The sequence below is a fragment of the Somniosus microcephalus genome, chromosome 20, assembly GCF_052327205.1.
Source record: "Somniosus microcephalus isolate GS21.2 chromosome 20, FLI_Smic_1.0, whole genome shotgun sequence".
In the NCBI taxonomy this organism is placed as follows: domain Eukaryota; kingdom Metazoa; phylum Chordata; class Chondrichthyes; order Squaliformes; family Somniosidae; genus Somniosus; species Somniosus microcephalus.
The window spans coordinates 78,547,773-78,565,563 of NC_141006.1; the positions used below are offsets into that span (position 1 = coordinate 78,547,773).

At 41.6% G+C, this 17,791-nt stretch overlaps 1 protein-coding gene across 9 annotated transcripts in view; it reads right to left on the reverse strand.

Moving 5' to 3' along the window:
* Positions 1 to 17,791, reverse strand: part of qkia (QKI, KH domain containing, RNA binding a) — a 112,928-nt gene that overhangs the window by 6,445 nt on the left and 88,692 nt on the right. For 5 of the 9 annotated variants that reach the window (XM_085963062.1, XM_085963063.1, XM_085963056.1 and 2 more), the window contains exons 5-6: positions 11,152 to 11,239; positions 4,915 to 5,217 (exon numbers count right to left, since the gene is read on the reverse strand). In XM_085963062.1, coding sequence (XP_085819188.1) covers positions 4,915 to 5,217; positions 11,152 to 11,239 — 391 coding nt within the window. Of the gene's footprint in view, position 1; positions 2,760 to 4,914; positions 5,218 to 11,151; positions 11,240 to 17,791 lie in introns of those variants that run through there. The other 4 variants (XM_085963060.1, XM_085963061.1, XM_085963064.1 and 1 more) reach the window with 3 other exon arrangements.

Genomic DNA, 17,791 nt, shown 5'->3' on the forward strand with positions numbered 1-17,791 from the left:
TAAATTGCAACAAGTCCAAAAGAGTGTTAGAATATTTTTTTAAAAAAGGAACTCAAAATTGGTGAAGTAGTATACAATTCAACAATATAACAGCACAATGACTTGAAAAGTTATGCAAAAGTAAATTTAGGTAGTCTTGCCAGACAACATTGCTTTACTAACTGCTTATCTCTCAGTACTGTGCGCTGGGGCTGTTAAAAGGGTCTCATTTCAATGGATACTGCAAATAGCAGTAGTTACACATCAGGCATGTGTTTACCTCACATTTGATCAATCAGTACAACTAATTAAGCATCTAGGGATAGAAGTCACTTGCTGTCAAAATACAAACTCCCCAAAAGATGACCTGGGTATTTGCTCCACCACCTTTGGTTCCAAGTAAATTGCTCAAATGCAGCCTTATTTTCAGTATTAGCTGTTTGGAATATTCCAGTATGTAAAAGCTGACTGATTGTGGGGAAAAAAAAAATCAGCGAGAGTGCATTTTATCCATTTTCAGTTGCAATTATCTATGGACAGTTTAATAATGCCAGCCATTTCTAGAATTAACAGTAATTTCCCAACAATCGGCACTTAAGCTCTAAGCGTTTCCTTTCCTTCAGTCTAATTCAGTTTTTTTCTAAATTCAAAATCCTGGAACAGGACACCAGTTGATAGGATTATTGTAAACAGTGATTAAAAATGCACCTTATAGTCAAATGAAATAATTACAGGATTTGTTTCAATAGCGTCAAGGAAAGTCCTTGCCAAACCCCAGAGGGCAAAGGAAGAAAAATAAAAAGTTATATTCAGAAAACCGGTTTGCTTCATTACAGCATTGTTATATATAAGCTGACTGAAATGCCTGTCATTCTGGTATGAATGATCTACATGTAACAGATAAATATAGACTGCATTTAACAAGGAAAGCTTCTGCATAACCCTCCTAAAGATAGGTCTATTACAGACTTCAACAACATAAAGTGGGCTCTGGATCCTTTGTGAAACCTGCAGATTACCGGGGGCCTTGTTACAAGTTTTGTGATGTTAGGTAAACAGCACCACACAGATAAGTTATCTACTTAATTATACTCTTGTGCTACGTTGTTAATTAAGTTAGCACCAGTAAATGTTCAAGAAGAAAAACTGTGGGCATCAGTTTACAAATGTAACTTAGTGCAGAAGAGAGATCTGGAACCACAGTAAAACCCATCAGCATCCATTGATAAGCAGTTAGTAAAAAATAAAGAGTACAAAAATAAATGAGCCTTGCACCAAGCAGAGATTGAAACACTGCAGATTTGGATCATGAGTGCCAGTTTGGCAAGTGTCAGTGTGTTACAAGGGTTGATCAGTGGTTAGTGTGCATATGTGATACAAAGATCAGATTCCAATACCTCTTGCTCTATCCCAGATAAGAGAGAGAGAGACATACTCGACTAACTCAAACAGCATTTGCAGCTAAAACGGTACCAACAGGAAAGGGGGTCAGGGTCAGCATTTCCAGATTCTGTACCGGAGCTTCATGACAATAATTATAGCAATTTTTTTAAGTTTCACCTAATCTTGATCCAATTCACAGGCACAAAGACAAGAGGCTCCATTGTAATGATTAACCCTTAAAGCCCTTGCCACAGCATTTGTCTGCGAATGATCATTTCTCTTCAGTTAGCAGGTTATGGGTTAATTTAATTTACCAATGCTTATAGATTAATGCTTTTACTGAGACCAAAGCACTAAGCCACCATTTCAGAAAAAAGCAAAAATCAAGGTTTGGTAGATCAAAGAATCTTGAACTATCTAGGATTCCAGTATTAGTCTTCATCTGACCTTCAAATCACTGCAGCTGCACCTTCTCAAAAGGTAATGCCTTATTCACACGACAGGTCAAGCAAAGAACCTCGATGCAGTTCAGAACTCCCTCGAAACTGCCTCATTGTGCCTTAATCACAAACGTAAAAGCCTCGAGCAAGGTTGCCCATTTACTCCTGAATTATCAGCAGTTTTATATTGTGGGCCTGTATCCATTGGAGAACTGGACAGAAATTGTGCACAAACATTGAGATATAAAAGAGAGACTCTTGTTATTTCAATTTGGGCTGGATTTAAACCCAAATAATTGACAAGAACAAACTCTGTTCTAATCCATTGCACCACCCAGTCCCTGACATATTTCTTGCAATTTTCCATTCTGACAGAAATTTTAATACAGTCCCAAGGGTTAAACAAATTGCCGATTTAAAGCTGCCTTCTGAGAATTACATCTGAACCAGTACATTCTCTACCAAGGTAGTGTAGGCATCTACATTTAAGAAAAAGCTGAAAGATTCTAAATTATTTATCTCTTCAGAAATCTGACATCCTTTGCAGGAAAGCTGATAACAAACCCCTTTAATTCTGGTACTTTTTTTGGCTGATCACCGTACACATCATCGCCTTGCTGCTCCAAGTAGCGGTTTGATAGGGTATGTGATATGGCATTCATCCAATCAGGTCTTCAGTGTATCCATTTTTCAACATCGCTACAAGGGAACACTTCTCAAAAAAAGTGCTTTAGGTACTTTAAACCACTGACCGTGTCCTTAAGTCTTAGGATATATTGTATGATGTGGTAAAGCCTGCCAAATACTGAACACCCTGTACCCAAAATAAGCATGGCTATACTGCTTGTGTTTCAATGTGCTTGGTCAGACTCTTCACTTCTTCCGAGGAAGATATTTTTCCTGAGGATTCAGACACATGTCCCATGCATTCTTAGCCTTTTGTTGGAAAAGCCATACCTAAGAACAAACAATCAGCAAGGTAAGACATTAACAATTTTCATTTGGACAGAATCTAAAAAGACATTGGTTGGTCCCAAAAATTACACATTTATTAACCTTCTATTGTGATCAAACTTTTTACCTTTTGCGAAGCCCTCTACCCACCCCCAAACAGTGCCTGCTATACTTTTGCTTAACGAGTGCTGGGTAATCTGCAATCTGATCTAACTGAATGGCAGAACAGGCTCGAGGCGCTGAATGGCCTACTCCTGTTCCTATGAAATGGGGAGGGGGTGAATAACCACAGTACTGTAATGATTTAACATATTCTGTGGTCACTGACTTTTAGTCAGTGTTATCCAATTTATATGGTAGACCAGAATTTTTAAGTTGTGTTCCAACTTTACCGGGTAACAGGATACATTCCCATTTTAAACAATGACTAACTAGGACATTTGCAAGATTAGAATGGCTTTAATAGCAATAGTTATAATAGCAACCATACATTTCATCACCAAGGTTTTCAAATATCCAAAATTATTGAATTCTTGAGCAAATAAAATGTTATCATTCAATAATGAGCTGGCATTTCACAAGTTGCATATTTCCCCTCTTTGCTCCATCAATTTTTCCTCCATATTGGGAGGTCTGTAGCACACAATCATTTCCCCAAGGTCATAGTCAAGATTTGGACTGCACCATTTTCACAGCTACCTGGTGCATCAAAACCACTAAAGCATATCCTGGATTTTTTATTTTTTTTTATTTTTTAAATTTCCAGTCACTATTGTAGCACAAATGAGCTAATTTCTACAAGGCAGTTTGTCTACGCACAGCAAAATAACTAGTATTTTACAGTTTTTTTTTTTTTTTTTTAAAGCTTCAGTTACCAAAAAGGTAGTTCATTGAAGCACATTGCTCTAGTTGGCTTCCTCTCCCACTGCACCATCCAACTACAGGAAACTTTGTGATATCCGGCACCGACGGGACCGAGCTGTTGCCATCCCATCAAAACTGCCGGACAAACCAGTGCCAATGTTAAAACATACGGAGCTTTTGAGCTCCGTATCTAGTAACAAACCCTGCTTCTAAACAGTCGGCCATAGCTTGCAAGCGTCTCTGTAGCTAAGCAACAACTTTAGCTAGACCTTGCAGAGCCTGACTGATGAAAAAAAAGCAACGAAAAGAAAAACTTACTGAACCGACTCCTGAAATTTTGCTGGTGGCTCGAACATTCCGGACAGTTAACCTCCAGATAAACCAAAGTTTCCTGTACTACATTGAATAACTCCTTGCCTCTACGGCACTGCCTGGCAGTTGATAGGAAGTTCTTACCAATATATGTTGGTTTTAAATTTACATTGTACTAATTTCCATTCATAATTTGGTTCACGGCATCTATTTCACTCAGCATTCACAGAATCACAGAAACCCCACAGTGCAGATAGAGGCCATTTCGGCCCATCGAGCCTGCACCGACACATATCCCACCCGATCCCCGTAACCCCTACACCAACACATATCCCACCCTATCCCCTTAACCCCACGTATTTAATCCCCCTAACACTAAGGGTCAATTTATCATAGCCAATCAACCTAATCCGCACATCTTTGGACTGTGGGAGGAAACCGGAGCACCCGGAGAAAACCCACGCAAACACGGGGAGAATGTGCAAACTCCACACAGACAGTCACCCGAGGCCAGATTCGAACCCGGGTCTCTGGCGCTGTGAGGCAACAGTGCTAACCACTATGCCACCGTGCTGCCCTAAATGCATTGAATACATTTAGTGGATAAATAACCAATTACAACAGTTGGTTCATTTTAAATGACAAGTAAAGCGAAAAGCCCATTAGAATAGCAGTTATATTAAGTCGCATTAACCAGATTGAAATATCATATTTAAGTGGCAATGGACAAATTCAACCCTCCAATATGACTTTGAGCCAATGGAAATTTTAGCTATTCTCATTTGGCCACATGAACCTGCTTGCACACCTCAGTGTAAAGGCACTGCAATCCCTCAGTCCTCCTTTAAGGAGAGAAAGAATTGCACAATTTAATAACTTAGAAATATTTAAGGTCTATAAAATCAAGACGTATCAAGTTCTCAGAAAAACATGACATTTCACTAGGTTTACATTTAAAGTCTTACTTTCAGGCTTTGCTTACCTAGAACCCCGCCCGGCTCCATTGGATATTCCAGTAGAGATGCAGCTGGTGCCAGAGCATATGGGTAGTCGTAGGGTGTTGTATAGATTATACCAGCTTCTGGTGAAGATGGTACTAAGGCAGTTGGATGAGGGGTTCCATTAGGCATAACTGCAGTTGTCTGAATTGGCCTAATTATATTCATTATGGCAGGACCAGCTGGCGTAGAGGCACGCAAGGCAGCTGGTGGAAGCATGGGTGCAGCTGGTCCAGTTATCAGCCGCGGACCCTGTGCTGTGGCTGCAAGAGAAAAGGCAAGGGCAGCTGCAGTAAGCAACAGGGATCGAGGGGGGGGGGGTGGGGGGGGGGAAGAGAAGAGAGAGAGAAGGAAGGCGAGCAGGAAACAGGAGGGAAAGAATTAAAGGAAAAAAGTATGATAGGGAAGGAAAACAGGAAATTAGTCCATGCAATGATCACATGTACCCACACAAGCATCCCCCATTTGCAAGCTGATTTCCCATTACCAATATTTATCAAGCAAAATTTTAAAGAAAATACAAACATTGCAAACTAAAACAGTGATATACACAGCAAATCTCATCACGCACAGTAGACATAGATCTGTAGCTGAAATAAGCCACGTGATAAGCAATATTTACCAGTCACCCGAGATCGAGTAAATGCCAGTGCCATGTACTGTAATGTACCTAACCCTCTTGCTTTGTTGATACATTTCATCCCTAATATAGCATCTGTTCAAAAACAATACCTACAATATTCAGAGATAGAAAAATATGAAAGCAATGTGCAAATTTTCTCCAGATTTACAGATTCTTAAAACAAAAGCATATCCGAGAGTCAGTACTCATTACTACTCTTCAATCTTCATTCTGGAAATGGATTTCTATCTTGCTGAATCGATTCCTTTATTTCTAGTTTTGAATGTTATATTACCCACAGATCTCAAATGAACTGTAGATGAATAAACACCCTAATTGTTCTCAGGTACAGGCAATGGCACTGGCATTTTTGTGCTACAATATGGAATATTGTTCAGCTGCATTCAAATGAGCAAGTGCAAAATTTACACAATTTACCAAAAATGCAGTTACGTCATGTACATGCAAGGTGATGCCACTTGTTTAAGAGAGAAGTTTCTCACTGTGAACTCGTATGACAAATATGGCTGCCACAAATCAATAGGGAAATGAGCATTTTTTTTTGGGGGGGGGGGGGGGGTAAAGCAGGTAGAACCAAATAACTCACCAATTCCCATAATCTTAACTACAAGCTAGAATTAACTCTATAACTATCCCTCAGTGTGGCAATGGCAATTCTAGAAGCACCAGCCAAATGCTCGTATGGTCAAACATTTAATCAATTGGCATCACCTCATCCATGTATTCAGTATGCAGAGTACATACTTGTGCACACCAATCATGCAAGTGAATATTGCGAAAGAAAACCCCATGAAGTTGGTGCTCAGAAAACCGATCATAATTTAAGACGAGGAAAGGCAACATCTTATAAGTGGATAAAAATAAATGAAGACAATGTTCCACTTACAAAAGAAAATTCTAATCTATCCCTTCACAGTTCAAAGATTAGACTAGAAACTAGACCAGAAACAAAACGGATTTAAAACAAATTAAATATTTAGGGCAGTGACAAAGCTGCTCTTAAAATTAAGTTCAACAGGAGTTTGATAGATTTTGGTCAAGTTCAAAATCTTCAATAGTTCAAATCATCCAAGTTTCCATATCTACTGGTTCATAACAGGTATCGAAAGCTTCAGAATTTACAGAGACAGTCAATTTTAAGCAAAACAGTTTGTTACAGCCCTATGATTATTGAATGTATTTACTCTTGCATACCAACAATCTTATTCAAACCACATGCAGACGTTAAGACGCTAAATACAGATTTAATTCTTTTCATCAGAAAACTGTCAGTAATAGCGTAAAGCAAAACTTAAAAAATGGATGAACTATTTATTCACATAGCTTGCAGATTCCCCCCGCTTCTCCTGAAAGCATTTACAGTTCATGACTAAACAGGAATATTGAGGAATGCGAACATTCTGTAGGCACAAAAGGCATCAAGGGGTATGGGGAGAGAGCGGGAATAAGGTATCGAGATAGAGGATCAGCCATGATCATATTGAATGGCGGAGCAGGCTCGAGGGGCCGAATGGCCGACTCCTGCTCCTAGTTTTCTATGTTTCTATAGACCACCAAATAGTGGGAAAGATACGGAGGAGCAAATTTGCAGAGAAATTACCGAGAGGTGCAAGAACTTTCGAGCAATGAGAACGGGGGGGGACTTCAACTATCCGAATATAGACTGGGATAGTAATAGTGTAAAGGGCAGAGAGGGGGAAGAATTTCTCAAGTGTGTTCAGGAGAACTTTCAGGATCCAGCCTGACTAGGGAGGAGGCATTGCTGGATCTGGTTCTGGGGAATGGGGAAGGTCAAGTGGAGCAAGTGTCAGTAGGTGACCATTTAGGGAAGTGATCACAATATCGTAAGGTTTAGATTAGCTATGAAAAAGGACAGGGAGCAATCTGGAGCAAAAATGTTTAACGGGGGAGGGGGGGCTTGGGAGAAAGAGGGGGGAAGGCCAATTTCAGAGGGATGAGAACAGATCTGGCCCGGGTAAACTGGAATCAAAGATTGGCAGGCAAAAGTGTAATGGAGCAATGGGCTGCCTTTAAAGAGGAAATAGTTTGGGTACAGTCGAGGTACATTCCCACGAGGGAGAAAGATAGGGCAACTAAAATCAAAGCTCCCTGGATGACGAAACAGATAGAGAATACGATGAAGCAGAAAAAGAGCGCGTATGACCGATGTCAGGTTACAAATACATTGGGGAATCAGGATAGAGATATATATATATATATAGATATATATATATATATATATATATATATATATATTTTATATATAGAAAGGTCAGAGGAGAAAAAGAAAATAAGAGGGGCAAAGAAAGGATATGAGAATAGAATGGCAGCCAACATAAAAGGTAATCCAAGTGTCATCTTTAGGCATATAAATAGTAAAAGGGTAGTAAAGAGGGGTGGGGCCGATTAGGGACCAAAAAGGAGACCTACGCATGGAGGCAGAGGGTATGGCTGAGGTACTAAATGAGTATTTTGCATCTGTCTTCGCCAAGGAAGGGGATGCTGCCATACAGTGAAGGAGGAGGTAGTAGAGACACTTGATAGAATAAAAATTGATAGAGGTGTTAGAAAGGCTGGCTGTACTTGAAGATAAATCACCAGGAGCAGATGGGATGCATCCTAGGATGCTGAGGGAATTGAGGGCAGAAATCGCAGAGGTACTGGCCATAATATTCCAATCATCCATAGATACGGGCGGGGGTGGTGCCAGAGGACTGGAGAATTGCAAATGTTCACCATTGTTCAAAAAAAGGGTGTAAAGATAAACCCAGCAACTACAGGCCTGTCAGTTTAACCTCGGTAGTGGGGATGCTTTTAGAAACAGTAATCAGGGACAAAATTAACAGTCACTTGGATGGGTGTTAAAGGCAAATCGTGTTTAACCAACTTGATCGGGCTTTTTGATGAGGTAACAGAGGATTGGTGAGGGTAATGCGGTTGATGTGGTGTACATGGATTTCTAAAAGGCCTTCGACAAAGTGCCACATAATAGGCTCGCCAACAAAATTGAAGCCCATGGAATAAAAGGGACAATGGCAGCATGGAAATGAAATTGGCAAAGTGACAGGAAACAGAGTAGTGGTAAACGGTTGTTTTTCAGACTGGAGGGAGATATACAGTGGTGTTCCCCAGGGGTCGGTTCTAGGACCACTGCTTTTCTTGGTATATATTAATGACTTGGACGTGGGTGTACAGGGCACAATTTCAAAATTTGCAGATGACACAAAACTTGGAAGTATAGTGAAGAGAGGAGGAGAGTGATAGACTTCAGGAAGACACAAACAGGCTGGTGGAATGGGCGGACACGTGGCAGATGAAATTTAATGCAGAAAAGTGTGAAGTGATGCATTTTGGTAGAAAGAATGAGGAGAGGACATACAGGAAACTTTCTGGTATCCGGCATGGACAGGACCGACGTGTTGCCGCTTCATCAACAATTCCGGATAACTGAACGCTATAGTAAAAGATGCGGAGCTCAGAGCTCCGTATAAAGCAACAAACCCTGTTGGCTTCAAAACAATCGGCACAAGTTGCAAGCGTCTCTGTAGCTTAGCAACAGCTTCAGCTGCACCCTTGCACAGCAACAAATGGAGTAAAAAAATAAAAGTAATAAAAGTTATCTGAACCGACTCCTGAATTTTGCCGGTGGATAGAGCGTTCCGGTTATTTAGGGGCCGGTTAATCAAAAGTTTCCTGTATAAACTAAATGGTACAATCCTAAAGGGGGTGCACAGAGAGAAACCGGGGGGTATATGTGCATAAATTGAAGGTGGCGGGGTAGGTTGAGAAAGCAGTTAAAAAGGCTTACGGGCTCCATAAATATAGAGGTAGAGAGTACAGAAGTGTGGAAATTATGATGAACCTGTATCAAACACTGGTTCAGCCCCAACTGGAGCACTGTGTCCAATTCTGGGCACCATACTTTAGGAAGGATGTGAAGGCTTTAGAGAGGGTGCAGAAAAGATTTACGAGAATGGTTCCTGGGATGAGGGACTTCAGTTACGTGGATAGACTGGAGAAGCTGGGGTTGTTCGCCTTGGAGCAGAGAAGATTGAGAGGAGATTTGATAGGTGTTCAAAATCATGAGGGGTCTGGACAGAGTAGATAAGAGAAACTTCCCATTGGCAGAAGGGTCACGAACCAGAGGACACAGATTTATGGTGACTAGCAAAAGAACCAAAGGCAACGCAAGAAAAAAACTTTGTTACACAGCAAGTGGTTAAGATCTGGAATGCACCGCCTGAAAGGGTGGTGGAGGTAGACTCAATTTTATCTTTCAAAAAAGAGTCGGATAAGTATCTGAAGGAAAAAAAATTGCAGGGCTACAGGGAAAGGGCAGGGGAGTAGGGCTAGCTGAGAGTTGGCACGGGCTCGACAGGCTGAATGGCCTTCTTCCATGCTGTAACCATTCTATGATTCTCAGTCATTTGGACAGCTTCTCCATCATAAGTGGCTAAAGAAAGGGTTAAAATTTTAAGACACCTGGGAGTGTTCCACAAAGTGCCCGAAATAAAAGGTATCCCATTTCGCAGCACTACTCGTGGTAGAGCAGCAGTGACTGTACAAGCTCTCCGACAAACAACAGACTGCGGGCAAGATACGAGAGCGCTGTTGGCACCGTACAGGCAAGCAAAGGGGTTTTAAAAGGTATAGGTAGTTATCCAGCATGGACTTGAGCCCAGCTGGGAACTGCAGAGATTGTCCAACTATTTCACTACTTTTACATAAAAGGAGAATTTTCATCCCGTCAGTCTAGATTGGATTCATATCCAAGTTAATTTATATCCTAGCCATCGACTCCATTCCCTCTCCGTCAATTGTTGGAGGCTGAACCAGTCGCAACCTTGTTGTATTTGGCCCTGACATGAGCTTCCGACCACATATCCGTGCCATAACTAAGACCGTCTATTTCCACCTCCGTAACAATCGCCCAACCCTGCCCCTGCTGACACTCATATTTGCCTTTGTTATTCCCCGGCCTCCCATCATCCACTCTCCATAAAGTTTAGGTCATCCAAAACACTGCTGCCCGTGTCCTAACTCAGACCGAGCCCCATTCACCCGTCGTTCATGCTCACTGAGCTACAATGGCTCTCGGTTAAACAACGCCCGATTTTAAAATTCTCCTCTTTCAAATCCCTCCATGGCCTCACCTCTCCCTATCTCTAACCTGCTCCAGCCCTACAACCCTCCGAGATCTCTGTGCTCCTCCAATTCTGACCTCTCGTGCGTCCCCGATTTTAATTGCTCCACCACTGGTGGCCGTACCTTCAGCTGCTTGGGCCCTAAGCTCTGGAATTCCCTCCCTAAACCTCTCTCTCCTCCTTTAAGACCCTCCTTAAAACCTACCTCTTCTGCCCTAATAGCCACTTACGAGGCTCGATGTCAAATTTTGTTTGGCGATGCTCCGGTCAAGTGCCTTGGGACATTTTCCCATGTTAAAGGCGCTGTATAAATGCACGCTGTTGTTGTTGACAGATGAAAACATTGTAACGCACTGCATCCTTTAATACCGAGCTATTCAGTGCATCGCATTAAATAAAAACAGTTACACTCAAATAAAATGCAGCTCCCTTACGTGCTTTGATATTGGCATCTCTGTAGGTACCATTAAGAATAGCTAATTCCATCAGTTGCATCTTCTTCAAATTGTCTTCACCCTCTGCCTGCAATATGAACATGCCACTGTTAATTATACATTTGAGGAGTCACGCTTGGTGCTGTTTTTAATCAAGTTCCATGGCTGTTGTGTTAATAAATGGCAAAAAACAGCATCACAAACCCTGCCCTAATCTAAATTAGGATCGCAGAGCTTCAATCTATCCAGGTGTAAGGTATGTAAAGATTTGGTCAACAGAGTGAATTCTACAGTAAGTGAGGGAGATCTTGCTTAGTTTCAAGTGACAAACTTTAATATTTACAGCTTCCAGTTAAGAGGATAGAAGAATCCAGATGGATTGGAGTGAGGGAAGGCAAAGAGAAAGACTTTTGTGCAACAAATAAAGTGGAAACATTGATCTTTTTGAACATAAATTTTTACATAAAGAGCGCAATCAACGATAATATCAAATTAAGTAGCAGGAAACTGCACTGATTTTGCAGAAACCAACAAAACACAATCAATAATTACATTGCAAAAAACACGGAGGGGTTTGTGGAAGCAAGGCGGCTGGACAACATTGCCACGAGCCAGGTCCCGAGAGCAAAACCAAAAGCGATCTCTCGGCTTACTCTCGCATTTTTATGTTAGTCGGTTGTCGGTCTCCTGCAGGCACAATGGTGGTCTTTTTTTTAATGTTCTTGGCAAACATTTAGAAGTATTCATAGAATCTTCAGATTCTCAGGAATGTTTTTCTTTCTCCATTGTCCACCATATCAATTTTCTTCCTTCAGAGGCAGCAGCAAGACTGAAATTCTAAGCATGACCACTCACTGATGTGAAAAAAGGGTTTATTTAAAAAAGTTATACGTTTGTTACGGCCCTTTAAAATCACTGATTTAAAAAAATTTAAAAAAAAAATAAAATAAAAAATCTTTCCTGATCTTAAATCAGTAGACTCTGGAAAAAAATACAATTAAAAAACATACTGCACTGGGGAAGGGGGGGGGGGGGGAAAGGCCAGCTGATTTGAGGCAGTCAGTCTGGGCTTCCAGAGAGCAAGCAGGTGATGGGAAATGTGAAGCAAATGTGAATTGCAAGTTAAGAACTCAATTTTAAAACTATTCACCTGCCAGTGGCTTCAGCTTAAATGGCTCGGTCAACACTTCAGAAGTGTTTAAAAAAAAAAAATGTATAACCTACGACTTCACCCTTTCTAAATGCTCCCAAAAGAGTAACAAAAGCTGGCGAGTAAAGTACTCATCTGAATTTCTCTGGACCGATAGACCACCCACCTGTTTCAAGATTGCAGCCGTGGAAAAAGCCACTATGTTGATGGGGAGAATTATACTTGCTTTGCACTACTGTCCAACACTACTGCATTATAAATATTTATAAGTTTGTAGATTCCAAGCCACAGTTATATACAGTGTCACAGTTTATAATGCCGAGATATTATAATTTGTAGACAGCAGCTCGAAAAAGTAGTCAAAAGTTGGAGCTCGTCACATCTGCTTTAATACTTTTTATTCGTTCATGCGATGTGGGCATCGATTGCCCATCCCCAATTGATGGTGGGGAGGGCAGTCAAGAGTCAACCACATTACTGTGGGTCTGGAGTCACATAGGTCAGGCCAGGTAAGGACATTAGTGAACCAGATGGGTTTTTATGACAATCTGGAAGTTTCATGGTCACCATTACAGATACTGGATTTATTTAATTAACTGAATTTAAATTCCCCAGCTGCCATGGGATTCGAACTCACGTCTCTGGATCATTAGATCAAGCCTCTGGATTCCTAGTCCAGTAACATTACCACTATGCTACCGCTCCCTTCCTTTCTCTGATGTTCAGAGCTTCCAACAGCTTAAAATTTTAAAACAGATTTGCGTTCATGTCCCAACAGACAATCTCACATATGCAGCATGTTTTTACCTATGCTATGGTGGCAGTCAGAGATGAATTAGTGCTGCTTCTGCCTGGAGACAAGGCTGGCTAATCTTCAGAAGAAAGCCCACAGTTCAGATGCTGTGCACAGACAAGTGGCACTGCTTTACACTACTTGATAAATTTGCAGGTTATAAAGTTAAACAGGCTCCAGGGAAATAGATGCCATTTAGCCTTTATACTTTATTCTGCTAACTGGTGGCAGCTGTGCTGTAAACTGAAAGTGAGAGACAGTTTTTCTACAAAGAGAACACACCTCTACCCACCCCCCTCAAAAGAAAGCAAAGATAATTGGTGACCATACTATGAATTAACCCAATAGCAAGTACATCTCAACCCACTCATTTTAGAAGATCTTAAAAGGCTGTTACAAGATTGCTAGTACTTGGACCTGGTTTCATCAATATTTTATTCTAGATTATGCTATCCATTTACTGCATGCTTGGTTCGAAGGGCTAGACACACATCTATGCGCACACATATATACACACTCTAGCTTTGCAATTGATGGGTTTAATGGTATCTTTGTGTGGTTTCAGGTGTAACACAAGGTATCTAGAACTAGATTCTGAGGTTGTTGCCCACAAAGGGACCAATTGACCAGTACGCTGCATTTGGTTGCACATAATATGCAAATATCCTGGTTATTTGAAGCATGCACTGTACTGAACTCTCCTGCTCCTCTTTGAATAGTTTCACGGGATCTTTACATCCACCCTGAGGGAGCAGAGACGGGGACTCGGTTTAATGCCTCACCTGAAAGATGGTACCTTGGACAGTGCCGCACTGCCTCACTACTGCACTGAAGTGGCAGCCGAGATCGTGCACTCAAGTGGGGGTTGAACCTACAACCTTCTGACTCGGGGGCAAGGGTGCCACCAAATGAACCGCGGCTGACATCTAAAACCAACCATAACCCTGAAGATCACAGCCCAAGAGAAGCCAGGGGACAGCAGTCAGTTAGTTAAAGCTAAGATTTGATGTAGTTGAAAGAACAGCATTACTATCTGGCCTCTCTTGGGTATTAGATTGCATTAAATATACAACAATTGACATTCCACTCCACTTAGTGTCACTTTTTGTTTTTAAGTGGAAGCCAAAATTGAGCAACTGCTCATTTTGAACACGAGTAGCGCCAGCTTCACTTTGCCCCCATTCCCAGCTGCAAAAATCAAACGTTTATATTTAAAACATGTTCAGTATGATACGCCAACAAACAAACTTCAATTGCAAGTGTCAATGGATCAAGTCCCAAGTTTTCCCTTATCCACTTGCACAGGATCTGGGTTTGTTAAACATTATTACAACAGGACGAAGATTTGAGAGCGTTTAGCTTTGGAGCTCAAACTGCATTTGTAAGCATCATCTGCCAAGATTCTTACTAATTCGGCATTGAATACAAGTAGTTTATACATTCCAGGAATGTCATAATGGTTACCTCATTAATTCAATTATAAAATTGAAAAATATTGTGGATTTCTCAATTTAGCTGAATGAAGCTTCAGTCAAGTGTCTCTGATCCCTACAAACAATACAAGAGATTCAATTGTGTCCAACTTGCACTTAGCAATTGCAAAAACCTGGAAACTATTTATATCGCTGATATTTAAACTCAGGATTTTCAAATAATTGAAACTACAGACATGTGCATAAAAATATCCTCATTCTAAAATTGGAATAAACGGGGTTAAGAAAAAGTGACTCTTTAACCAAAATGATCACATTCCATGGGTGTGTATCAATGCTTAATTGTGGTATAAAAGTTGCTACTAAAGCTACATTTATATTACCAGCGTGAAACACCCAAGAACTTAACAGCACTGTAGTATGAATGAGGCACTTCCACTTTGGTTAATGAAATAGGTGCCGCTGGGCAACACGTTCCATGTATATGCAATGTGATTCCAGAGCAATGGAAACCAGCACACATTACACAATGGGTTCAAGTACAAGCAGTGCTGCAGCAAAAATGCAGGACTCTTGTTAAGCAAATTCCATTAATTTCTAAATCTTGATGGTTTTAATTGTCCAGCCCTTCAGACTTCCTGTACAAAATCCTATTCCAATGCACAGCCAACACTTTCAATCTGCATTTTCCCACACATATTTAACAGTTAACACTATCCATTCCTCAGATAGAGCAGCTGAAAACAGATGGGTAAAATATACCAGCTGTTGCAACCAAAACATCTGGTGCGTTCTTCCATAAAAGACACTAAGCCTGCCTTAAATACACCAAGTCCTTGTCGAACACTCTCAGGATATGTGGTGGTGAAGCCAGCCAGATCATCCAAATTTCACAGGACAGTTTTATTTGCTGGTTCAATCAGAGAGCAAAATTGAAAGTTCTCAAGGGCTTGTGGGGAAAAGTAATGTAATCAGAGTTACATGGGACCACTTAAATTGAGTTGAGCCCACAAGATTAGACATCAGTATTTGAAATGTAAAAAAGTGCCATCAAGCGGCACTTACTCACCAATAGCCTGCTCACCGATGCCCAGTTTGGGTTCTGCCAAGACCACTTGGCTGCCGGCCTCATTACAGCCTTGGTCCAAACATGGACAAAAGGAGCTGAATTCCAGAGAAGAGATGAGATTTGATTCAATATTTTGAGGGGGTGACTAGGTGTGTGGATGAGGGTAGTGCAGTTGATGTAGTCTACATGGACTTCAGTAAGGCTTTTGACAAAGTCCTGCATGGGAGACTGGTCAAGGTGGTAAGAGCCCATGGGATCCAGGGCAATTTGGCACATTAGATCCAAAATTGGCTTAGTGGCAGGAGGCAGAGGGTGATGGTCGAAGGCTGTTTTTGTGACTGGAAGCCGGTGTCCAGTGGTGAACCGCAGGGATCAGTGCTGGGTCCTTTGCTGTTTGTAGTGTACATTAATGATTTAGATATGAATGTAGGAGGTATGGTCAGTAAGTTCGCAGATGACATGAAAATTGGTGAAGTGGTAAATAGTGAGGAGGGAAGCCTCAGGCTACAGGACGATATAGACAGGTTGGTCAGATGGGCAGAACAGTGGCAAATGGAATTTAACCCTGAAAAGTGTGAGGTGATGCATTTTGGGAGGACTAACAAGGCAAGGGAATACACAATGAATGGTAGGACCCGAGGAAGGACAGAGGAACCTTGGTGTGCATGTACATAGATCCCTGAAGGCAGGACAGGTAGATAAGGTGGTTAAAAAGGCATATGGGATACTTATATTCTCTGCCTCGGCTAATGAAGGCAAGAGCAGGGAGGTTATGATGGAGCTGTACAAAACGCCAGTTAGGCCACAGCTGGAATAGTGTGTGCAGTTCTGGTCGCCACACTATAGGAAGGATGTGACTGCATTGGAGAGGATGCAGAGGAGATTCACCAGGATGTTACCTGGGTTGGAGGGCAGCTAATGTAACCCCACAATTTAAAAAAGGTGGTAGAGAGGAAACGGGGAATTAAAGACCGGTACGCCAGACATCGGTAGTGGGGAAAATGCTAGAGTCCATTATAAAAGATGTAATAGCAGAGCACTTGGAAAACAGTGGCAGGATCAGACAAAGTCAACATGGATTTACAAAAGGGAAATCATGCTCGACTAATCTAGGAATTTTTTGAGGATGTAACTGGTAGAATAGATAAGGGAGAACCAGTGGATGTGGTGTATTTGGACTTTCAGAAGGCTTTCGATAAGGTCCCGCATAAGAGATTAGCGTGCAAAGTTAAAGCACATGGGATTGGGGATAAGGTACTGTCTTGGATAGAGAACTGGTTGGCAGACAGGAAGTAAGAGTTGGAATAAACAGGTCTTTTTCCAATGGCAGGCAAATAAATATATATTGACGAGGGAACTAGATGTAATATCTCCAAGTTTGCAGACGACACAAAGCTGGGTGGGCGTGTGTGCTGTGAGGAGGATGCCGAGAAACTCCAGTATGATTTGGACAGGTTGGGTGATTATACTGCATTTGCCATGCATCTGCCCAATGTGGATAAATGTGAGGTTATCCACTTGTGGCAAAAACAGGAAGAGATTATCTGAACGGCAATAGATTGGGAAAAGGGGAAGTGCAACGAGACCTGGGTGTCCTTGTGCACCAGTCGCTGAAGGTAAGCATGCAGGTGCAGCAGGCGGTTAAGGCGGCAAATGGTATGCTGGCCTTCAGAGAGAGGATTAGAGTACAGGAGCAAGGATGTCTTGCTGCAGTTGTACTTGGTGAGACCACACCTTGAGTATTGTGTGCAGTTTTGGTCACCTTATCTGAGGAAGGATGTTCTTGCCATGGAGAGAGTGCAGCAAAGATTCACCAGACTGATAGCTGGGATGGCAGGAATGATGTATGAGGAGAGATTGGGTTGATTAGGCTTACATTCACTAGAGTTAGAAGAATGAGAGGGGATCTCATTGAAACTTATAAAATTCTAACAGGACTAGACAGAGGAAGGATGTTCCCGATGGCGGGGGAGTCCAGAACCAGGGGTCACAGTCTAAGGATAAGGGGTAAGCCATTTAGGACTGAGATGAGGAGGAATTTCTTCACCCAGAGGGTGGTGAGCCTGTGGAATTCTCTACCAAACAAGGCAGTTGAGGCCAATTCATTAAATATATTCAAGGAGTTAGATATATTTCTTAAGGCTAAAGGGATCAAGGGACATGGGGAGAAAGCAGAGACATGGTACTGAATTTGG